Here is a 25,720-nt window from a genome sequence, read left to right as displayed (position 1 = left end):
GAGTAGTAGTTTGTGTTTGGCCAATTCATTTGAAAAGTGATTTTTGCAATATTTGATAAGCAAATTTTGTTTGGCCGATCTTTTCAAAAAGTACTTTTGGCTGTCAAATTACGAAAAAGTGCAGTAAATGTTCAGTTAACAATTAGTACTATTTAAAAGAGAGAAATGAATTTAAATATTTATTGTAAATAATTTAATTAATTTTTTACGTAATTAAAATATAAAACATAAAGTAAACTTATATATTAGAGATATTAATCAATATGAAATATAGTTATCCAAAGCAATAGTATTAAGTATATGGTATTATTTATAACAACAACAACAACAACAACAAAAACCCAATGAAATCTCACAAGTGGGCTATTGTTTGCATGATGATTCAAATATAAAAACCTAATCCATAAATCCTATATAAAAGAAGAGACTTATTTACTATAATAGAGAGACTATTTTAAAGAGGAATATGAGGAGAACAAAATTATGATTAAAAAAAAGGGTGGGAGTGGGGGGGGGGGGGGGGGAGATGGTAGAAGCAAAAAGGAAAAATGAAAAGGGAAAGGTTAAAGTAATGAAGGATAATTTGAGAAATATATTTGTCTTGAAAAAATTAATTTTTTGCTTCTGATTCTTGGAAGAAGTTAGAATTTGTAGCTTTTTCCCAAAAGCAGAAAAACCTACTCAAAAGCACTTCTCCATACTAGCCAAACACCTCAAATTTTTTAAAAAGTACTTTTCTTGACAAGAGTGTACTTTTTTTTACAAAAAAATAAATAAATAAATTTTTAACATCCTAGAAGCTTGGCCAAACTAGCTCTAAGTACAACAATACTCAACCAAATCCACATTCCCCTTTTCCCAACCAAGAACAGAAGCTTGGCCAAACTAGCTTTGGTTTTGATTTCAAAAATCATTGTATCTACCCCAAATTTCTCGATTTTGGTTAAAAGTATCCAAAGTCGGTTGACCAAATCCGGTACAAATCTCACACCCAAACTCACGCCGTGTTGATACGGGTGTGCAACAAAAATGAAAAGTCTGACCAACTTAGCCAGCAACCATAAAACCCTGAGAGGTATCAACTTTTAAGCAAAGCTTCTGCATTTATACTTCAAGAGCATGGGTACATAACATCTCAAGAAAACTCAGTATTTTACAGTTTCTCATCCAATGGCAACAGAAATTAGTGGCTATGTTATTATTGATGTCAACGCATCTCAAAGAGTTCAAGCCTAGCACACCAAGGAGGGAAAAGAATTATAACCCACCAAAAAACCTTACTCTATTTCCATGAACAAGACCTGGCATAGAACATACCAGCATCATTCAAGCTTTTCTTAAAGAGTTACTACCATTTTACAAACTTTTCCGTTAATCATTTAGTTTGAAGTCCGCTAATAAAGATCATTCTTCAGGGGTATAAACGATTGGGTATCATTCGTAGAGAATCTTATCACATTGTAGATTTTCTACTTTTAGGTATGTTGCTTGTATAAGGGAGATTTTCCTCTAAGCAGTAAAGGAAACAGTCTCTCTACCCTTCCAGGGTAGGGGTAAGGTTGCGAACATCCTACCCTCCCAAGACCCCACTTGTGGGATTATACTGGGTGGTGGTTGTTGTTGTTGTAGTAAAATTATTTAACTTATCAAAATAAAAAGTGACCATTTACACTTCAGGACACTCCAGCATTTACTTCACCATATCTAAGTAATCATTATAGGAATGATTAAATTGTTGAGTCAACTGAAGCCGCTAAAAGTAATTGATGTAATCAGGAATCCTGTATAACTCATTCGAACTAATCCACAAATCAAACAAGTTAATTTTCAATGTCTGAAAGGTTTTATGTTCCACTCTCCACCAACAATTAGCTGATGATGCAATTACCTTTTGCTTTACTACTGAACATTCCAGCTACAGCCGCAAGACTCTCCTCACATGTGTCTTGAAACTGGATATAAGAGCAAAAGTTAATTTGAGTTTCTCCACAAAGAAACCATAACAATATAAGATGAGACCAGAGATAAAGCAAAGTAAGGAGATATGAAGCCAAATCAAATAATGTAACTGTTTAGCCTAGAATAAGATAACTTTCATCTTTAAATCGAAAAGGAAGTCACATACTCACACATTGATGTTGAGAAGGGTGAACCAGTTTCTTTTTGTCCTACAACTAAAACAAATTTATTGAAAGGCACCAAATAGGGGTGCAACCTTACACAACAATTGTAATTAGAAATCCAATGTATGTCTACTCAAAACAGCAAGCGCTATTCAGTGTATTCACCAGCAGGTATTGGGGAAAAACTTTGACATTGAGTACTCCTACATTTAACCAAATTTTCATGTGCTATCATATACTTGAAAAATTCAAACCCATTTAGCTTCAAAACCCCCAATAGGGTGGAAATAAATCTCCTACATATGGTGGGGAGATGCAATGGTCCTCAAATATACTTGATAACCACAATGGATAACTCCAGAATGCAACAGCGAATAAGAGTATACTTTTTTAGTTGCTGCACCTAACGCATTAATTAGGATTAAAGCCTTTCTCACCTTCTCCTGGAATTCTTAACTATAGTTGGTGATCGTGGTTAGCCATCCCCAGAATGCAGTTCAAGTAACAGTTAACTTTTTTTTTTTCAAAATTATTAGCTCTAAAAAGAAATTATGGTCTCAATGAAGCTATAGAAAGTCCTTGCTCCCAGCAGAGACAAAAATAAAAGCTACTAGGTGATTTCGCCTACCTACCTAAGCCTTGGTGAGCAGAGTTACCCTGTACCCATGTTGATGGGAGATAATAGGCACCCGATGAATTAGCCAAGAAGCGTGCAAGCTGATCCGAACATTACGTTGACTCCAAAAAAAATTATGATGCCCTAAATGTTTTTCTAAGCGGTAGGACAAAAATTTGTATAGAAATAAATCCAATTTGTGCAGAAGGAAATTCAAAGGTTATGAAATGTCCATCTCCACAACTTTTTGGTTGTGTGAATACTTTTCATTTGGTACAAACATGAAGAGATCATCAGCTTCCTTGAAGGGTCTCTTTGTAGAGTAGAGTTTATCAGTATGGTCCTATTTCCCAAAGGAACTGTTCTATGCAATAAAATCACTTTTAGACAATGCACTTAGCAGGGTTATGCACACCCTAGGTACTCATCAAGTGAAAATTCTAACCTTTACTCATCCCAAAAAGATGAGTAAAGGTTATATGGTTTGGGCATGTGGAGAGGAGGAGCGTAGATACCCCACTAAAGAGATGTGAGAGGTTGACCTTGGTGGGTTTGAGGAGAGGTAGAGGTAGGCCAAAGAAACATTGGGGAAAGGTGATTAGGCAGGATATGACGTTTCTTCAGCTTTCCGAGGACATAGCCCTTGATAGGAAGGTGTGGAGGTCGAGAATTAAGGTAGAAGGCTAGTAGGTACTCGAGAGGGTTTCTTTCTCATACCGATAGTATTAGTGTTAGTCTGGTATTCTATTATTGTTAGATTTCTATAACTATGTGTTGTTCCTTTCGCTTCGTTTTCTTATTATGTTGTTATTGTTAATGCTTGTGCTACTACTTTCTTTTCATCTTTCATTGAGCCGAGGGTCTATTGGAACCACCCTCTCTACCTTCAAGATAGATAAGGTTTGTGTACACACTACCTTCCCCAAACCCCACTTTTGAGATTGTACTGGATTTGTTATTGTTGTACTCATCCCAAAAAGAAATAGGGATACACCCAAATTGTAGAAATAAAAAAGTATGGAAGTAACTCTTTCCGGTCTTTTCAAAAAGACAAAAACTAATCCAAAAATTGTTAAAATTGATGCTATAAGTTTGCAAATCCATTTTCTTCTCTTAAATGCTTTAGTTTGAACTCGTTCACAAGCTACAGATACGCCAACAATCTACCTTAAAATGTACAAAAGACCACACTACTAAATCCAACCTTCATTAGCTGTAAATTTTTTACAAATAAAATCATTTTTCAAAAGGAAAATAATATATCCATAAGTGTAGAAAAAGGCACTGAACCAGTATACGACAAAAGCTTCACAAAGATTATACCTGTACAGATACTTATCCAAAAAAAATGGAAAAAAAATCAAACAAAAAGACTACCTCTAGAGATCTAAAAGAAGATAAGGATATAGGTCATACAATTTGTCTCCCTTTTGATTAATATAATTTACCTTATCAAAAAAAGGATATAGGTCATACAGCTATATAGCTCATGTATATTGTCTTGATTTAGCAGCTATTTACACTCCCTAAAAGCATAACTTATTTCTTTTCTTTCGTGGCGACAGTAGCATGCATAGAGGAGTTGCAACCAAGATTTTTAAAACAAACATCTTATTGATGTTGTAAAATCTCTCACTAGACAAGTTGTATTCAAGAAATAGAGTATATACCCACTTATCAAAAAAAAAAGTAGAGATTATACCTAATTGGCTAAGCTAATATGAACTGTGTAGCTGCTGCATCAAAATCTACTAAAAACAAAAGGTTATCTCTCAATTCTACAAGTTCATTGTCCATCCTTCAAAAGACTGTTATTCCTCTTTTCCCGTGTTAGATAGTTAATGTACTTTAAAATGTGTATAGTTACACTTATTATTAGTGTCCTGCATCCGAAAATATGAGAAACACGGAAATGAGTTAATACTAAACTGAAGGTATGCTTTGGCCCTAAGTTCAAGACAATGAATTGTATATACTCTCACCTAGAATTCCCTCTGGAAAAAGAAGAGAGGTAGTTTAAAAAAAAAAGGAAGAGTAGAATTCAAATGTATGACTACTAACGGATTGGTGTTTGCCAGTTGTTGGTTGCCACGGGATCAGATGAAAGCCACAGCAGTGAGCAATATGGTTGAAGCTCCTGGGTGTACTGTTACAGCTGTGGTTAAAGCAACTTTTAAAGATCATAGAATTATTGTTGTGGCTATCAAACTTGATTAGGAGGCGAAGCAAAGAAATCATCCGCACTGGGCAAAATTACTGATAGTAGAGTGAAACCTATTTCCAGCATTTACATTAGTTTATAGAAAAGGGAAGATAGAGGCAGACAATTCCACTCTAGGCAAAGACTACACTTTAGATCAATTTGCTGACCATCCGCAAGAAAAGTGGAAGGATCCGGAAAGTCATAAATAGAAAATGGCGAGAGTAAGAGGAATTAGAAATTCAAATAAGAAACGGGGTTAACATATCCAAGAATGTGAGAGATTGTCCCTACTTAAACTTAAAGGATATATTTGATATTTTTCCTAATATTTCCATAAATGATACACATGTTATATTTGACACGGTTTGAGTGTATAGGGGAAGGCACCTTATTGAAGCGACAATCAATAGAACTTGCATATTACTTAGAAAATTAAAATAAAATCTAGGCAGAGATTGCTCAGCCTATTACAAAATCTAAGAGTAAGACGTACAACAATAACAGACACAAATACCGTAAATTTGCACTAGCAGAGCCAAAGCATAACCTTTTTTTTAAGGATAGTGGAAATAGCAAGATAAAACAGGTAAAATAAAAGATGGATTAGGTATAAAGTAAATAAGTGTAGAGCCCATATTGTGCACCTGGATACTAGAAACAACACGAGCAAGAGCTTTTACCATACCCTCGACCACATTTGTGTTTTTTGGATGCCTGCATACACCAAATACGTTCACATATGCATAAAAGGGGGGAAACGGAGAATAGGGGAACTCGATATTTTTTAGATAGGTAAAATCAATTGCATTAATGTTGGAAGCCAAGTAGGTGCTTAGGATTACAGAACTTGTACACAATCCAAACTGTACCTGGAATGGTATAAGAATTTTGATAAACTTCACTTCAGATATCGTAGATTTTAAGAAGAAAAGGCATCTTTCATATATGAGTATGTATTTACATCCAATGAGCAAGGCTACTTATACGGGAGGTCCTATGACTAACTAATGAACGGAATCAGTTACAATCAATTACAAAATTAGAGCAAATCAATTAGAATAAGAAAACAAATCTCCTACAATCAAGCCTCCTATAATCAAGCTAGTCAACACTCCTCCTCAAGTTGGCGCAAAGATGTCACACATGCCCAACTTGTAGATCGAAGTATGAAAGGTTTGCTTGTTGAGGCCTTTTGTAAGCACATCGCTAGCTATTTCTCTGATGACACATGAAGCAAACTCAAGATACCACTTGTAATCTTTTCTTTGATGAAGTGTCGATCACTTGTGGGAATTACTTGGTTTGTTGTCGTTGTTGTTGAAGTGTATCAATTTCAACATGTTTCGTTCAATCATGTTGAATGGAGTTATGAGCTATACCAATTGCAACCTTTTCATCACAATACAAGAATGTTTTCTTTGATAATCTCAATTCCTCTAATAGCTTTTGTAGCCACAAAAGTTCACAGACATCCTGGGCCATAGCTCTATATTCTGCCTCTGCACATGATCAAGCAATCTTGCTTCTCAAAGTAACCAAGTTCCCTCCTACGTGTGTACAGTAACCATACATAAATCTCTTGTCATCTAGAGATCCAGCTCAATCTGCATCTGTAAAGGCTTCTATCTGGAGGTGACCATGTTTGGAGAAAAGCTAATCTTTTCCTGAAGCAAACTTCAGATACCGTAAAATGTGAATGTCAACTAGCATATGAGGATTTCAAGCTGGCTCACCAAGCTAACTGAATAGGCTATGTCTGTCTAATGTAAGAGATATAAATGAGTCTTTCAACCAACCTCTGATCTCTCCTTGTCATCTGACTTTCCAACTCCTGTTTGTAACTTGCGATTGCTTTCAATGGGCGATTATGATGGCCTGCAACCTCTCATACTAGTTTCGTTCAAGAGATCCAAAATATACTTCTTTGAGAAATAAAGATTTCTCTTTTTGATCTAGCAACAATCACAGTGCAGATGCTCTTTATCAGAAGTGAATGCCCTTGCTTGCTCATGAGACATAGTTAACCAGGACTTCTAGGTTGGTTTTGAATAAAGCATGACCTGTCGTCGGCTCTTTTCCCGGTGAATATAAGAGTATGCATCCTCAAGAGAAGGAAAAGCAATTTTACCAAGAACTTGAACCCTGATCTAATTGTATACTCGGTCCAAATCGGCCAAAAAATCATATACCCTTTCATTTTCAACCGATTTTTGAAAGAGAATTGCATCATCAGTACACTTTGCTTGGAAATCCTGATAGTAGTCAATCTCCTGCCATAACCCAGTTAACTCAGAATAGTAATCAGTGATAGCCAACTCACCTTGCTTAGTGGCATGAATTTTATTTCAAATTTCAAAGATCTAGGCATCATTTCCCCAGCGAGACTAAGTGCGCTTAGTTGATTTTCAGATCTTTTGAGTAGTATGAAGCAATAAATATTGTTTAAAAATTCGAGGTGCATAGTATTCTAAAGTCATGTCATAAGTAGGGAATTGTCAGAATCCTATTGACTATAGAAGTCATCAGTCACAACAGGTGCTTTTTTTTTTCCAGTAATATAACCCGGTAACTTTCTAAACTTAATAAAAAGCAAATAAGATCTTGACCAAGCAAGATAGGTACAGCCCCATCCAATTTTATAGCACTTATTTGTGAAAGAGAAGTGTTGTCCCTCATAGAAGTGTTATCAACTTCCTTATTGTCCCCCATAGTTCAAATAGGACTCTAAATCGAAAAATATACTTTCTAGAATGTAACCTTCTCTGAAACCCAATCATACTTCACGGTCCATGTGATCACTTATTTCTAAGGTGTTCCAATTTCATATTTTGGAGATTCAGTCACTATCTCTCTCTCACCTTCCTCCACACTACATCACATGCCGCTCCGGTTTCATCACCTAAAGTTTCAGCTACAGTTTTACCTCCACCTACAGCTCCACCACCTACATCACGTCCAAATAATTCATGTCTTGTACCGGATCCTTCACATACTGCGGACTTGTCTCCTCCTAGTCCAGCAATCGCACTCCGAAAAGGTATTTGATCCACTCTTAATCCTAATCCACATTATATTGGTTTGAATTATCATCGTTTATCATTAACCGGTTATGCCTTTGTGTCATCTTTGTCTTGTATTTCTATCCCTAAGTCCATAAGTGAAGTGTATCTCATCTTGGAAGGCGACAGACTATGATAAACGAGATGTCTGCTTTACATGCTAGTGTTACTTGTACGCTGTTTCTCTACCTCCAAGTAAATCTACTACTCGTTGTCGATGGGTGTATGCAGTCAAAGTTAGTCCATATGGTCAAATTGATCGCCTTAAAGCCCATCTCATTGGCAAAAAGGTTATACTCGAATATTTGGGCTTGATTACAGTGATATTTTCTCTCTCGCGGCCAAAATAGCATATATCCACCTTTTTCTATCCATGGCTTAGCAACCATTTGGTTTTGTTGCTTATGGGGAGTTTAATGGCGTTGTATGAGGGTTGTGCGGTCACTCTATGGTCTAAAACAGTCTCCTCGAGCCTGATTTGGTTAGTTCAGCACAATTATTCAAGAGTTTGGAATGACTTGTAGTGAAGTTGATCACTCCGTGTTTTACTCGCACTCTGCTCCAAATTTGTATATTTATTTGGTGGTTTATGTTGATGATGGTGTTATCACCGACAGCCTTCATGATGGCATCACTAGCGGAAGTATGCCTTGGACATTTTTTAGGAGGCATGAATGACGGGTTGTAGACCCATTGACACTCATATGGATCCAAATGCTAAACTCTGCCAAGATAAGGGGAGCCTCTTGCAAGATATAGGCGGCTAGTTGCTAAGTTGAATTACCTCACAATGACTAGACTTGGCATTTCCTTTCCTACGAGTGTTGCAAGTCAGTTTATGGACTCTCCCTATGATAGTCATTGGGATACAGCTATCTAGATTCTTTGGTATATAAAATCAACCCCAGGCATAGAACTGTTGTTCGAGGATCGAGGCGATGAACAGAAAGTTGGATACAGAGATGCTGATTGAGCAGGATTACCTTCTGATAGACATCCTACATCTGGATATTGTGTTTTAGTAGGAGGTAAATTGGTATATTAGAAGAGAAAAAAAACAGAATATGGTTGCTCGGTCTAGTACAGAAGCTTAATATCGAGCAATGACTACGGCAACAAGTGAGCTAATTTGGATCCAATAGTTGCTCAAAGACGTGAAATTTGGTGAAATCAATCAAATGTTAATTGTGTGTGATAATCAAGATGCCCTTCATCTTATGTCAATTCCGGTGTTCCACGAGGACTAAACATTGAGATTGACTGTTACTTCGTCGGAGAAAAGATACTCTCAAGAGATATTGCTACAAAGTTTATGAAGTCTAATGATTAGCTTGTAGATATTTTCACCAAGTCCCTCACTGGTCCTCATATTAGTTACATTTATAACAAGCTCAGCACACATGATTTATACGCAGCGGCTTGAGGAGGAGAGTTAGATAGTTTATGTATCCACTGGAATATGTGTAGAGTATAGATATAAATTCCTTGTATTATAGTTAAGTAACGCATATTAATAATATATTTTTCCTGTGCCTTTACTTCTAACATACTTAATTGTGTTTCTTTGCTTTCTTTTTGGAGCAACATGCAAATGTACATGAGACTCATCGTGCAGAGGCCATGATTGACTTTATTATCTCTACACAATCTATGAGGACCACTTTTGGTGTACCCGGCGTTTATACCAGCATACACTTGACTGACCCAGTCAAGTGTATGCTGGTATAAACGCCGGGTAGAGATAACAACGACCCAGTGAAATCCCACTAGTGGGGTCTGGGGAGGGTAGTGTGTATGCAGACCTTACCCCTACCCCGAAGGGATCAAGAGGTTGTTTCCGAAAGACCCTCGACTCAAGAGGACAAAAAGACAAAAGGAGACAATATCAGTATCACCACGGAAATCATAGAAAAATAGGAACAGCATGAAATCCAGAAGAAAGATGCAAAGCAAAAGTGATAGCTAGTAAATAGGTCCGGCACTGAAAAGCGAAATAGTAAGACACGACATTGCCACTAGCTATCTTAGACAAAAACCCTACCAGACTAGTCTAACAACGGTACGAAATAAGGCAAGACTCAACTACCTCCTAACCTACAACCCTAATACTCGACCTCCACATCTTTACCTTATTCAAAAAAAAAAAGTGCGACAATTGACGAGAGATTTGCCATTCATATTCATGATGGAACGAGAGAGAGGAAGTGGCATAACGTTCAACCTTCACTCGAGAGGAACTTTGTTAGTGGAAAGGAGTGCAAGTTACTTTTGCTACAACAAACACTACTAAATTTAGCTTTTAATCAATTTCGAGCCCAATATTTCCTAGAATACTAATCCCTTTGTTTCAATTTGTTTCGCATAGCTTGACTCAACACGAAGGTTTTGAAGTAAATGATGATTTTTAAACTTGTTTTCTTAAAATTGCTATAACATCTCTGTTGCTATAAGACAAACATGAGGTCTTAAACATGACATAACATTTGTTTTTTAATAAGAAAACATGAAATAACATTTGTAAAGCTATAAAAGCTTCTCATAAAGGAAATATAGAAATGTGTCATTTTTTTACGAACTAATAAGGAAATGTGCCAAACAAAATGGGATGGAGGGAGTAAAAGCAAAAGCAAACCAAAAATAAATAAATGAAAAAGATAAATAAGTCTTTAGAAAGTATGATTTAGTTTTTTGGTTCTATTTTCAGTGGAAGATAATATAAAGGGTATTCCGTTTTGCATATTATTTTCTTTTCATTTTTTCTTTTTCCTTTCTATATAACTTTTGTTTTCTCCTCTGAAGAGAGAATATGGTCAAGAGAATATGAACACAGATGCAAAACCTGCATACTTTACTGTACGAAAAAAACACAAGAGGTAGATCACATAATTTCACAATCTAGGAGGTGAAATTATTTACAAAAAGCAACATTTTAACTGATTATAATTAACTGCAAAAAAAGATGTTTCATCCAAACAATTATCTGCAAAGAAAAATCCAAGAATCAAAAGGTGAGCAACCTTACATGTCAAAATTAAGGAAAAGAACTTGCATTGTGCGTGCTTCCACACAGAAGCCCTGCCAAATAAGCGAAGTTACAAAAATTAGATTAGATAGAAGTTAGTATTCACTTGACTATTTCACAGATTCAGTGTAATGATTGGCAGCAACAACTACAGGAGAATTATCTTAAGAGAAAAAGAAGATTTTTGAATTACCCTTAAGATTTCAAGAACAAGAATGCGATGCCACAACGGCAAGTCTAGAGATATAACCCTCACCAACATGCTGAGAAATACCTGTCCGAAAGAGGATTGACTAGTTTAGCAGTGAAAAATACTCATAGATAGGAAATAAAGTTGCCGATCAAAACCATAACAAATAAATAGGATTATAGCTTAAATTCAGCAAGACTAAGAAGATCAGAAGATTTGTTAACAAATCTGACATCAAAAAGTAAGCATGCTCTACAAAACTACAGAAGGAGATAAAGTGTGTAGTAGGGTTGAGTAAAACACTAAGAAAGAAATACAAGCAGTGGTAATTTTTGTACCAACACGTCACAAATCTTTTAATGAATATACTTCATCAGAAAGGATTTAACGAGATTTAGGTTAGGGTTCTAAGTTTTCTTTTTTGTTTCCAAAAGGGGTTTTAAGGCTAATTGTATTTATTTTCATCTTTCCTCTCCTATCTTAACATTATGCATCGCAATAAGAATATAATATTCAGAAGTACATCGTCTATAAGAGAGTGATCTTGCCCAATCTGCTTCTATCTATCCAACAATCCGCTCATGGCCTCGATCTTCAAAGCAGCTAGGGCAGAATTTATATATTAAGAACACAAACAATTTATTCCAATGATTGTCATACGGAGTCCACAAACTAACTTACAACACTCATCGAAAGGCAATGTCAAGTCGAGTCATATTGAGATATTTCAACTTACAACCAACAGCCTATTACTTCCAAGATCACTCGGGGTTCCCCCCTAACCTAGTAAAAGCTTAGCATTGGAATCCATTCGAGGTATCAATGGGTCTACAATTTGTTATTCATATCTCCTCAAGGATGTCCCGCAAATACTTACATTGTGAGAAGACAATTCCTAATTTGGGCTAAGCGACATCAATGCTTAGGAAACATTTCAATATCCCAAGATCCTTAGTCTAGAAGTGTCGAACGAGATGCTCCTTTTCAATCCAGTTATACCTTCTTGAGCATTGCACAACAACAACATACCCGGTGTATTGTCACAAGTAGGGTCTAGGGAAGGTAGTACGTAAGCAGACCTTACCTCTACCTTGTGAAGATAGAAAGGTTGTTTCTGGTAGACCCTCCACGAGCATTGCCCGTGAAGATTATATCATCAAAATAAACTACCAAATAACTGCACAGATTTGGAGCAGCATATCGATAGAATATAGAATGATCTGTGAGACTGCGAACAATGCCAAGCTCCTGAATAACCATGTTAATCTTAACCAACCATGCTTGAGGCTATTTCTGACCATATACAAACGGATGCAACCGGCATATATGACCACTAGACTCAACCCGGTGGTTGCTCCATGTATATTTCATCCTCAAGATTGCTGTTGAGAAAAGCATTCTTGATATCTAACTGATAAAAGGGCATTGGCGAACAGTAGCTAGGGATAGAAAAAGACGATTTAAAGTATTTTAGCCACTGGGGAAATGTATCTCCATGACAACTCCAATCCTTGTATAACCTTAGTAACATGATGTGCCTTTAGCCGATTAATCTATCTATCAAGGCCAACGTACATGCACCGACAATCAACAATAGATTTGCTTTCTAGTACCACTTGATTGTAAAACAAACATCTCCTCAATCGTAGTATGCCGCCAGCCTGGATAAGAAAGAGATCCACATGTACTCGCAGGAATAAGCAGATGAAAATGATGATACAAAGGCATAATGAGGTGGCAACAAACGATGATAACTCCGATAGGTAAACTTAGAATTAGGATTAGGGTTACAACTAGGATGAATATCTTTTTGAGCGGCAATAAGACGATTTTGTGAGGGAGAGTAGTCCATAGCAGGCAAACATTCTGATTTTGGGTGTGAATGATCTGGAACGAATGAAAAATGCGGACGACAATGATAAATCAAGAATGGTGGGGCTATAGAAGGTGGAGCTATAGAAGGTCGAACTCTACATGGTGAAACAAAAGCTGGTAGAGTTGTAGATCGTGGAGCTATGGAAGAAAACAAAGAGATAAAGGTAGAATCCCCAAAATATGAAACTAGGAATACTTTAGAAACATCAAGGTGGTCAAAAGAGAAGGGTGTGAAGTATGGTTGAGTTTCAAAGGAGGTAACATCAATGAACATAAGATATTGTTGGAGGTCGCTGAGCTGGAGTAGCTCTGAGATCTGTTTTGCACCCTCTAACTTAGAAATACACAGTTAAGAGCATGAGGAGCTAACTTGTCTTTTCCAGAGTAAAATTATGGACAAATCATGTGCTCTCAAAGCATGAGGAATAAAAGAGAACAAAGACGAGTTAGGAAACAAAACAGAGTGTGGGACTTCATTTTGGATAGCAGAGGAAGACATGCGATTAATAAAATAACATTACGTAATAACTGCATCCCAAAAAATACAACGGAACATGAGATTATATATATATGGTGCGAGTAGTCTCAACGGGATGCATGTTTTCCCTCTCAACTATCTAATTTTGTTGAGATGTGAAAGCAGATGACCTATGATGAAACTTTCCATAAAAGTTCATAAGCTACGAAATGGAGAACATAAATATTTTGGCGCGCTATCACAATGAGAAGTGCAAATAGAAGCCCAAATTAATTTTCAATTTCAGCATGGAACTTTAGAAAATGGAAAACACTGATCGATTTCCATCAAGAATATCCAAGTACACCTAAAATAATCATAACGAAATCGACAAAGTAGCAGAATCCCAGAGTGGAACTGCCCTAACTTGGACAACAAGCATCTAAATGAACTGAAGTGCATTGAAGAAAAGGAACGAGTATGCTTACCAAGTTAACATGACTCACATTTAAAGTAGACAATGTAGTCTGGGTTGTCTAAATAGGTGAATCAATAACATGACAAGTTTTGGGAGGAGGACAACAACAACATACCCAGCGTAATCCCACAAGTGGGGTTTGGGAAGGATAAAGTGTACACAGTCCTTACCCCTATCTTTAAGAAGGCAGAGAGGTTGTTTCCGGTAGACCCTCGGCTCGGGAAAGATAAATGGAAGGGGCAATAACAAGCCAACCAAATCTGACAACCTAAGCTAAAATACAAAACTAACACTAAGGAATGCAAACAGAAAACCGAAACAAAGGCAGTAACAAATAATAACAGAAGTCCAGAGATACGAAAATACACAAAGGACACTAAGGCCTCATTTATTTTTTTTAAGATTAAGACGTCTGAATCTGAATACACGTCTGAATATCAAGATGTGTATTAAGATTAAGACATTTGAATCCGAATACACATCTGAATGTTAAGATATGTATTAAGATCTGAATACTAAATGATTAAGACTATTTGATTTTTAACATTTGAATGTATAAAATTTACGTTTATTTGAAAATTAATAAACATAAAATTCAAATAAAATACTAATTAATCTAATATTCCATCACTAAAATATATAGCTTTCTAAAATATGATAGTTGCTGGTGGTGATGGCTAACGGTAGTGCTTGTGAATGCCGACTAAAAGCGGTGGTTGGTGGTAGATTTGGTTAATGGTGGTAGTTTAGGGTAGTAGCTAGTGGTGATTGGTAGCGGTAGCTATTATGATTGAGAATGGTGGTGGTGGGTGGTGATAGTTAATAATGGCGGGTGGTGGAGGTGGTAGTTGTGATTGAGGAAGATGGTGGTAGGTGGTGGTGCCAGCTATGGTTGTTGATGGTGATGGGGTGGTTAGTTGTGGTAGTTGAGGTGGATGAGTGTTGGTTGTCGTTGAGAATGATGGTGATGGGAGTGGTGGGGATGGTGGGTGGTGGTAGTCGACATTGAGGATGATGGTGGTGGTGGTTGAGTATGGTGGTGGTGGGTGGCATGGTAGTAGTTGATAATGGTAGGCGGTGACGGCAGTTAATGAATATGGATGATAGCATCTTAATGAAATTAAGTCTCTGTTATAGATCTTAATGATACAGACCTATTCAGACCCATTAAGTGGTTGTGAAGTAAAAAAACAAACACACTTGATGAATAAGATCTGAATAATTAAGATTCAGACTTTAAAAACAAACGCACTTAATGTCTGAGATCTGAATGATTAAGATTCAGACCTCCATTAAGTGCAAACAAATAAGGCCTAAGTGATGTATCAAAGCTACTGCTACAAACACGGATAATGCTCGGCTACCTAACCCTTTACCTTTATTCTTAACCTCCACACCTTCCTATCCATGGTCATGTCCTTAGTAAGCTGGAGCAATGCCATATCTCGTCTAATCACCTCTCCAATACTTCTTCGGTCTACCTCTACCTCTCTGTTGACCCTCCAATGTCAGCCTCTCACACCTCCTCAGCGGTGCATTTGTGCCTCACCTCTTCACATGGCCGAACCAACTAAGTCTCGCCTCCTGCATCTTGTCCTCCATTGGAGCCACGCCCACCTTGTATCTCATCTCGAACTTTTCCGTCTGTCGTGGTCAAAGTGCCCAAAATTATTTGACCAGATCCGGTATGGATACCATACCCACACTCATACTAGGGTCGTGTCGACACGGGTGCGGCACCTAAACTGCCGTGTCGGAGCAACTTAGATTTCGGTTTTTGATTTTTAAAAATTACCATACCAAATTATTTCGGTATATTTAAATTCAATTTCGGCTAAGGTCATAAAGTCTGTGTGTTTTCACGTCCGGTACCAATAATCTGTCACGTACTGAATTCCTCTATGACAACAAAGTTGTTGAAGAAAGCCATTGAGCAATTAAATGTTTGGGATAAATGACTAATTGATATAAGATTAAACTGACAACTAAGAATACAAAGAACAGAATTTAAAGTTAGGAAAGGAAGTGCGCTAACTTGACCTGTTCTGGTTTACATGGTTTAAGATCCATTGGCCGGTGTGAATATTGGAAGAGATTGAAAATAAAAAGTAGTAGAGGAAAGGGATTTATTACCACAAATGTGATTAGAAGCACCTGAAATAATGGCCCAAGGACTGAAGTAGGATATTTGGAATAACAAGCTACGCTATTACCCGTCTGAACAGTAGAGGTTATCTCAGAAGATGTTTGTTAGTATTTTGTGTCGAAGGAACTCAATATACACATGTAAAGAAACTATTCGACCATTCGAATTCTTGAATCTCATTTTCATGTAACCAAACCGCCCAACTCTCTCTCACATTTATTGTTTAATTTAATCAAGTTAATAAATAAGAGGCAAATAGAACAGTAAGCAGGCTGATCAGAAAAATTTACTCAAATAGGCTGCCGGAACATTCTGCTCGTCGGAAAATGCCGCGTAATATTTGGAAAATCAGGTAGAGCCTAAATGATGCTAAAAAGATGATGGAAAGGTAAGAGTTCCGGAGTCCAAGTTGACTTGACTGATGCTAAAAAGATGGTGGAAAGATGACTAGACAGTGAAGAACTGACCAGTATCCAGAAAGTCTCGTCGGAAAAGCTGAATGACTATCACAAACTAAGGTCCAGCAATCGGAATGCAGCGGGAACTATGGGTAGATTTGAAATAAAGAGGCGAGCCCACTCAAAAGAATTTTGCCAGAATGTCGCCAGAGGACTGCACACGCGCGGTGTGTGCAGAGATCTCGCCAGAATTTCTGAGCTTAGGTCGGTGCATAGAGGCGCATGAGGATCCTATATGAATGGGCTTTCTGGGGCAGTGGCGGAGGCAGGATCTCCACGAAGGAGGTTCAAAAAATTTTTTTTATAGCTAGTGGGAATTGAACCCATGACCTTATGTAGATTTTGAACACCTTGACCACTAAACCACACTTTTGGATTGTGTTAAGGGTGTTCAAAACTTAATATATAGAGGTAAAACACAGATTTTGCCTTACATATACAGTGTAATTTTTCGGCGAAGGGTGTTCGGATGAACACCCTTGCGCCCCCCTAGATCCGCCCCTGTTCTGGGGTGTGGTCGCCTAAGACTTCCAAACCTAGTGCTGGTGTTGGTTGATGCCCAACACTCATGGAATTTGACAATCAATTGCTCAGCCGCCAAAAAAATGCACAGCGACGAAGTTTTCTTCCTGGACATCATCGGTAAATGTGCAGCAATTAAATCCTCATACAAGCTCCGACATCAGTGAGAAATAAAAAACACAGGAAAGAATATTGAGAGAAAACTTAACTTGATTATTCCCCAAGCTATCGGGTGTAAATAGTGAATGTACAAGTTATACTATAGGAAAAAATATTCTGACTATCTAATTTCATGAAACAATCAATCTAATTAACTCTGACTAATTCTAGTTGAACATCATATCATTTACAATACTCTTAACGTAAGGCAATCAGTCTGTCAACATAGATGGAATTTCTTCTCGGAAAGAATCCATAATGACCACCAAAAGGAACAGCAAATGTCATAAAATGGTTAAATATTTACCTCAGATTCAGTGATAAGTGAAGAACTGTATAGCCGGATTATGTTGGCTACTGAACGCAACACCAGACGCCGAAAATAAGGTTCTCCGGATTCTCCTTCGGGCTGCTCAGAGGATAATGTATAAGATACAAAAGAAATTAAGAGAACCAGATTCTTGAGACGACAGCAGTTTAAAGTTTATGCTTAAGCCTTTAATCTGTTTCACTGACACTAAATTCCGGAAGGAAGAACAATCACCTCAGTATCAGTACGAAGTGATGTCATTAGCAGTGAGCATATCTGGCGACGAAGAACCTGCTATTTGAAGCTATTGATTAGAGAATGGACATAATCAATTCAGATAGAAGTAAAGACGATATCTCTATACCTCTTCATAAGGAACCAACGCTCTGAACACCACCACATAATTGGACAAAATAAACCTGAAAAACAATGAAGCAACATGAGAAGTAAAATCAAATCGTGAAACATATTAAATAAATTAGTCAACAGCTACAGAAAACTCTTCAGACTTATTTGTACAGACCATCTGCATAAACATGTTTTCTTAGTTGCGTTCTTCATCTTTCTTCTTCTACAATTTTTTTTTTTAATAACTAAAAATCAATTTATTCAAATCATGGAAGAAGATGTCAATAACTACCCAAAAAATCCTTAGATTCCATTAAAACAATGCTGGATAAAATACTACAGCTGCTACTGTAGCTCATGCTCTAAAGTATGGCCTATTCATTATATATAGCATGAAGGTTCTCGACTCATGGACAATCAAATCAAGCAACTATGCCTAACTCCATAATAGTAGTTGGGGACGGCTATATAAATCCTCTACACCTATTCTAAACTAGATGAAATCATGCACACCAGAAAAAATGTTAATAAAAACACAAGAGAGAATTGAGAGAATATGAAGATTGATAATTTCCTCAAGCTACTAGAGGCTTTAAATAATAATTTAAACTTACTCTAAAAGAGGAAAGTATGTCAAAGTTACATAATTGCAGGAAACATAATTTTCTTAACTAATTCCTACTGATTCTAATTGACGTACAATATGCAATAATCACACAATATTATTAGCACTCTGTGCTGAACTTGTTATATATACAGATAACTCAGGGACAAGAAAGAGACTTGGCGATATATCTGCAAGCTGATTCCACTTCACGAACTTTGCAATGATATCTCCTAAGAGTATCTTTTCTCTGTCAAAATGACAATCAATCTCCATATGTTTAGTTTTCTTATGAAACACAGAACTTCATGCGACATGAAGGGCAGCCTGATTATCACACAAGTTACCTCTAATCAATATCTCCAAATGTTTTCAGTAGCTGCTTGATCCATATGAGCTAACAAGCAGCTTCTACCATAGCCTGGTATTCTGCTTCTACATTGAATCCTACAACTACTTTTTGTTTCTTACTCTTCCAGAAGCTAAACTGTCTCCAACCAGAATGCAATATCCTGAAGTACATCATTTGTTAAAAGGTGACACTATCCAATATCTGCATCTATATACCCAACAACTACTCATGTCCTTGATCCTCATAAAGTAATCCTTCTCCTGGAGTAGATCTTATACGCCAAAGAATATGCATTACTGCATATCAATGACTATCACTTAAGAATCCATGAACTGACTTTTCCAGATGCTAATTACCTCCAACCAGAATGCAATATCCGGAAGTACATCGTTTTTAGAAGGTGACTCTATTCAATATCTGCATCTATATACCCAACAATCTACTCATGTTCTAGATGCTCAGAAAGTAATCCTTTTGCTGGAGCAGATCTTATATACAAAAGAATACAAATTACCGCATGACTGTCATATAAGAATCCAAGAACTCACTTACTATGCTTATCTGAAAAGCAATATCCAATCAAGTACAGTAAGATAACTCAAATTGTCAACAGAACTACTATGTAGTCCATGATCACTAACGGGTTCCCTCAATCTGGTAGAAGCTTAACATTCATATCCATATTAGCATTGATAGGCCTATAGTTTGTCATTTCTATCTCATTGAGAATATCAATAGCATACTTCCTTTATGAAATTACAATATCCAATCTGAATTGAGCGACTTCAGTACCTAGGTGGTATCTCAACTAGCCAAGATGTTTGATCTGAAAATGTTGAAAGAGATGATACTTCAGCTTAGGGATGTCCTTTTAATCATCACATGTGATAACTATATCACCATAAAATACCAGACACATGCAAAGATTTGGAGTGGAATGGCGATAAAATACAAGATAACCTTCATTGCGGATCTGGCCAAAGTCCTGAATAATTGTGTTGAGCTTACCAAATCATGATCACCATATAAGAATCGACATACCAGACCACTAGAATCCCTCTGAGCTACAAAAGTTGGTGGGTGCTCCATTTACACCTCATATTCTAGATCCCCCTAAAGAAAATGCATTTTTTATTTTCAACTAATACAGAGGCCAATGACGAACAGCGGCCAGACTAAAAACAATAAAGTACAGAGACAATCTTGGCCAGAAGAAGGAATGTATCACCAGCATCAATCTTAAATATCTGAGTAAAATCATTGACAACTAAAACAAGCCTTAAATCGATCAATTTAACCATCCAAAACAACCTTGATGGCATAAATCCACTAATAACCAACAGGAAATTTTCCTAGAGGCAAAGGGACAAGCTCCCAAGTACCACTAGAGTGCAGAGCAATATCTTCTCAATCATAACACATCGATATTTTGGGCAAGAGAGCTTCACATGTAGACTTAGGATAAAAATAGAAGATAAGGATGACAAAAAAAAAAAAAAAAAAAAAAAAAAAAAAAACAGGAGATTCAGTAATAGAACAACATATGGATGGTTTCAGTATGTCAAGGTAGAGAAGTCCATGTGATTCATGCAGTACCAATTACTTGTCTCATACTATGATCCTACGCGAACAACTAAGTGTTTCAAGTAGGCGATTAACCAATATGGGATTGATAAACAACCAAAAACATAAAGGACTGAATTTAAAGTCAAAAAGGGTAAAGAAATAGCTTAACCTACTCTATGTAGTCATGGTTTGGGATCCATACTCAAAAGAGCAAAAAAACTCCAAAGTCAGTTGGAGCTTTAAGCGAAAAGCGCAATTAAATCATGGGCTTTAGAGAAGAAAAGCACCGAGGGAAAAAAAATAAAAACAGAAATGTACTACAAAAACTTGTGAGTATAAACAAAATTAATAATTATTTCAAAATAATGGACAAATTATAATTAAGCTATAGATGAAGTTGTGCCCTTAAAGACAACCCATTGGTGCACACACCTTAACGCCTTGATGCCTCTACTAAAGTGCCAATTAAGAGAGGCGAAGCGCACAACCTGGGCTTCACTAAGCTTCGGGGCTTAAGCACACTTTAAGGAAGCCTTTAACAACACTGTAGCCAATGTGACTTTAGGAAGGGATTCAGAACAAGAGTAAGAAATTGTAAAGAGGAATTTATTATCAGGAATATGATCTGAGGCTTTTGAATCAATGGTTCAAAGTAGAAAATCAGAGGAAAGAGGAATTTATTATCAAGAATATGATCTGAGGCTTTTGAATCAATGGTTCAAGGTAGAAAATCAGAGGACTTGAGGCATAAGTGGATTACCAATTTGCATCGTGGATGCAATTTGAGAATAGTTTTGTTTACATGCCTTGTACTTAAGGAACTCAATGCAACTAAATATATGAAGTTTTCCGAAACAAAACTTGAAAAAAACCAACCTCTAAATGAGGTTATCTAAAGAGTCTTATCGTCGGAAAACTTGCCGGAGTATCATCAGAAAATCTATAATTTTATTAGAGATAGAAGTTCATCCTCCAATATGTTGGGTGGAGTCGCCTACTCAATCTATCCTAAAGGTGCCAAAAGAGTGGGTAGCAGCCGATGGAAAATTAGAAAAGTCGAGAAACACGCCAAAAACATAATGGTGTACTCTAACTAGGGTTGCAATGGTCGGAATGGCTCGGAACCTATATAGGTAAACTCGGGTTCAAGAGGCGAAGTTGAATGGACTCACAGTGCCAGGGCCTAAGATAATTTCGCCAAACATTCTTGCCCTCTAGACATCGCACGGAGGCGCATATGGACTCAAGTGACAGTGCATCTTTCTGGGTTGTGCTCGCACGAGAGTTTTTAGTCGTACTCTAGTGTTGGTTTATATGCAACACTCACGGAAGCTAAGAAAGATTTGCATAGCACTCTTTTTATCTTTTGAGATGTTAAGGTAAGGTTCGAGCAACACTCGCATTATCCAGAAAATTGCATGGCAACCAAAAAAGTTCTATCCCTAATATCTTTGGTAAATACACATCGATCATTTTCACCAATGCTTTAATACAAGTGAGAAAGAAGAAGCACGGCAGAGAATTGAGAGAATGCGAGGCTTGATGATTTCTCAAGTTGTTGGGTGTTCAAATAATAATGTACACTTATTCTAAAATAGGAAAGTACATCAAGGTTACATAATCACAGGAAAAATAATCTCTCTAATTGATCCCTACTAACTCTTACTGATATACACCTTAGAATAATTAAACAATATTCTTAGCATCCTTAACAAAGGCATGCTAGATCCAATTATCCGGTGCAAAAGCTAAAGCAATTCACTCCTACTACGCATTAATAGCCCATGATAAGAGAGTGAATCTTGTTAACAGATGAAACTGACAAAGAGTGGTTCACCACAGTTGGATTGAGACCAATGTTACTAGTCCTTTAGGTCGATTCAATTCAAATGCATGTTGTCCTACTAGAGTTAACAGGCTTATTATGGACGTAAGATACATATATAGAGAGACAGAGTGTCTCCAAGGCTTTGGTCTAGCAGTAAGAACGAAGCACATGATATGTGGGGTGGGCGCAAGCGAGTTTGAACCCCGTCTCAGATAAAAACCTGATATTTAGATGGAAAAGGGTGAGGGGCGAGCCCATTATCCATCATAGTCTCGAAAGTACGCCAAATGGTCCTCGAAGTTCTCGGTTATCAAATACATTTGTTATATATATATACACACACATACATAACGAAGCGTGTGAATATGTATAATGTAAATAGAACAAGAAAGTCCCAATGACTTACTCAATCCAAATATGCCTTTTGGAAAAGAATGGCAAAATTTCAAAACTCTACAAGTTAGGGCTCTAGGAAAATAATGTATTTCTCAAAAGTTGGAAATCTAACCGTACTTAGCTTTGTTGAGCAAGTACGATATTTACTTTGAAGAGATAAGTATTATAATACTCCACATTCATGTGGTACACTTCACAAGCATTAAGCAGAATCCATATTTAAGGGGATAAAAGTATTAATGCTCCACATTCATGTGATACACTTCACAAGCATCAAGCAAATCCATATCCAAGGGGATAAAAATATTAATCTAGAAGGTTAGATCATTACTCAAGTAGATCAAGTGCAAATGTCCGTTGAATGGAACTGACACGTAGCCAGACAGCCTGAAGTATAAAACAGACATAAGATCAGGGAGGAATCTAAAGCTTCCATTTGCAACAGAAACCACATTTATTTTTATTATTTTTTGATAAGTAACAGAAACCACATTTATAATGTAACACTTCCAGAAAGTAGGCAGTCCATAGAATTTGAACATCTTTCAAACAAGAAGAAGATCCACTTATATTGGCACATACAGATCCACCTGCAGCAAGAGCTGTCAGGTCCTCAAGCAACCGAAGTGCAAGCTTTCCAGATTTAGTTAGGTTATCCCTCATTAGCGATGGACCTCCGGAAGAAAACTCCTGCTCCAGCGACCTGTTCAAGTACGTCGAGAAATTGAAATTCGTAAATCATAACATCAGACTTCACAAGATAAGCAATCAATTTGTTTAAACAACCCAGTTAGATCAACCAATAACTTAAACTTCTTAAATGCCAGTAGAATATTTTATACAGAAGCAAACATTCTCTCATTAAGAAAGAAAGATATAGTCAATAAGAAGGAAGAGTACAACAAGAAGGGACAAGATGTCCTCGAGGAAGAATACTTGAAATATAAGATTTAAACAAATAGGGTTTTTCACGAATCTTCAAGGGATCACTCACGGATTAGCATAGGTGCAATACTAAAAATGACTAAATACGTCGGCATAGATAGAGGGAATATAACAGATAGTTGACAAAGTAGGTATGTATGCAAGAAACAAGGACAGGCCAGACCACTCAATTATCTATTAAGTTGCTGAATCACCACGAGCGGAATATAATAAAGAGTTGCTAGACATGCAGAGAAGAGAGGACAGAAAAAACTAAATCCATTTTAATATTAGGATGTGTAGCGGTTAAAAAAAGTTATCAGGATGTGTACATACTCTAGCTGATTTATATTGCGATTAACATCACTACTAACTGAACTGCTACGAGAAATGTACACTCCAGAACCAAATTTTCCGGCTGGAAGTGACTCAGCAGAAACCACGCGATCAAATATCAATGCTACGGCTTGCCTAAAAGTTGCTGCAGCAGTACTGAGACAATTTGCCAAGAATGAGCACCCAAATGAAACAAGAGATAAAAGGGAACAACCAACTGAATGCGTTTTAATTTCACCCTTTAAACTCACTTTCGCACGCTATCAGAGGATCTATTGTTTTCAAGAAGACGAAGAATGATACCAAGTGCTTGAGCGGTGTAGTCCTGAAAGTTAAAGAAAAGTTATTGCACGTCCATTTTAAAAAAGGAAGACCAACCACAATTCTCTCAAAATAACATTCCCCATCTAAAGAGGAAAACTGGAAACCATTGAAGGAATTATAAGAAGGATTTTTTCTAAGCTCCACCACTTCCCCCATTTCTCCCCCGGCATTCCCTGTATTACATGTTATCACAAACTCACTAGCTAGAAGCTAGGTTTTTTCATTCTTTAATATGCAGCAGTATGTTTTTTCTGTTATGCATGCTTATACATATTATGTTTCACTGTCAAAATTCAAACTAATGTTTGAATTCATCAACCATAATCATAAGTTTTGAGCAACATTCAATACTCACATAAAAGGTGTTAGAACTCAGTTATGTACTTTACGATACTATCATTCATGCTAGACAGGGAACTATAGATATTACACGTGGAGTCAACATTCATAGATAAGATTCAACAGCAAGGTACCCACAAAGGATATCAGTTTCCATCATATGCGCTCAAAAGTCTAGCAAATTCCTGCTTTTTTCCAAAAGAACAGACAAAACTAGATTAAGCATACATGAACGAGTTTTGCCCTGTTCTGTTGAGGCAAAAGTCACTTAGTTGTTCAATGTCTGATACCACTGATTCAGCCATATTTCAGCAACACATATAGAATAGCCAACAACTTACTATGATAATCAAGAGAGGCAATAGATTAGTTATTACCTCATTATCAGGTTGTAAACGAGATTGAAATATTATGAGGATAGTCTGCAAGGTCTTAAGCTGAAGACTCTCATCAGCCATTTCCCCATGCTGTGAAAAGATTTAGAGAAGAGGCAGATCTTATATGAGGCAAATACAGTGTAAAAGCATACAACAATATTTCAGACCGGAAAGAGGAAAGTACTATTGGTATGAATTATAGATGAAAGATCATGTGGATATTATATCTCTAGTTACTAACACAGAACTTGCTAAAAGTTAGCTTTTAGAACCCAATAGCAATAACCATCTTTTTTGCAGATTGATTTTCAAGTTCCTCAAAGCATAATGTGATGGTGCATCTTTCGGCATTACTAACTTTGTACTTCAAATAAATCAGGTTACCTGCAAATAAACTTATTGCTCGTTCACCTTTGTCCTTCAAATGCAGGTTATTTAGTTTCTACACTACGTGTCCGGGTTCTCTGCTGAGTACTTGAGGTGCTCAAAATAAAAGAGCTTGGTTAAGTTTGAACTCAGAATCCACCAAAGGTGCTCAAAATAAAAGAGCTTGGTTAAGTTTGAACTCAGAATCCACCAAAGGTACCCAAACATGATCAGTGTTTAATACTTGACTAGCAGATATACTATTTCACGTTGCCTTAAATCCAGCATATTTTGCTTTTAATACTTTTTGTTATCAAAAATGTTGCTTTTTTTTTTTTTTGT

The 25,720-nt window shown here is 36.8% G+C and overlaps 1 protein-coding gene across 5 annotated transcripts in view; it reads right to left on the bottom strand.

Moving 5' to 3' along the window:
• The window catches only part of LOC109236480 (protein MON2 homolog), a 66,646-nt gene that overhangs the window by 39,955 nt on the left and 971 nt on the right, over positions 1 to 25,720 (bottom strand). For 4 of the 5 annotated variants that reach the window (XM_019402662.1, XM_019402663.1, XM_019402664.1 and 1 more), the window contains exons 3-14: positions 25,013 to 25,102; positions 24,224 to 24,297; positions 23,973 to 24,128; positions 23,295 to 23,415; positions 23,044 to 23,099; positions 17,983 to 18,037; positions 17,853 to 17,909; positions 17,616 to 17,717; positions 11,217 to 11,297; positions 11,024 to 11,076; positions 5,587 to 5,656; positions 1,889 to 1,952 (exon numbers count right to left, since the gene is read on the bottom strand). In XM_019402662.1, the coding sequence (XP_019258207.1) occupies positions 1,889 to 1,952; positions 5,587 to 5,656; positions 11,024 to 11,076; positions 11,217 to 11,297; positions 17,616 to 17,717; positions 17,853 to 17,909; positions 17,983 to 18,037; positions 23,044 to 23,099; positions 23,295 to 23,415; positions 23,973 to 24,128; positions 24,224 to 24,297; positions 25,013 to 25,102 (979 nt within the window). Of the gene's footprint in view, positions 1 to 1,888; positions 1,953 to 5,586; positions 5,657 to 11,023; positions 11,077 to 11,216; positions 11,298 to 17,615; positions 17,718 to 17,852; positions 17,910 to 17,982; positions 18,038 to 23,043; positions 23,100 to 23,294; positions 23,416 to 23,972; positions 24,129 to 24,223; positions 24,298 to 25,012; positions 25,103 to 25,720 lie in introns of those variants that run through there. The other variant, XM_019402667.1, reaches the window with a different exon arrangement.

Source organism: Nicotiana attenuata, unplaced genomic scaffold, assembly GCF_001879085.1.
Source record: "Nicotiana attenuata strain UT unplaced genomic scaffold, NIATTr2, whole genome shotgun sequence".
In the NCBI taxonomy this organism is placed as follows: domain Eukaryota; kingdom Viridiplantae; phylum Streptophyta; class Magnoliopsida; order Solanales; family Solanaceae; genus Nicotiana; species Nicotiana attenuata.
Note: the sequence above shows the minus strand (reverse complement) of the source record. Positions and strands in the feature narration are given on the sequence as shown.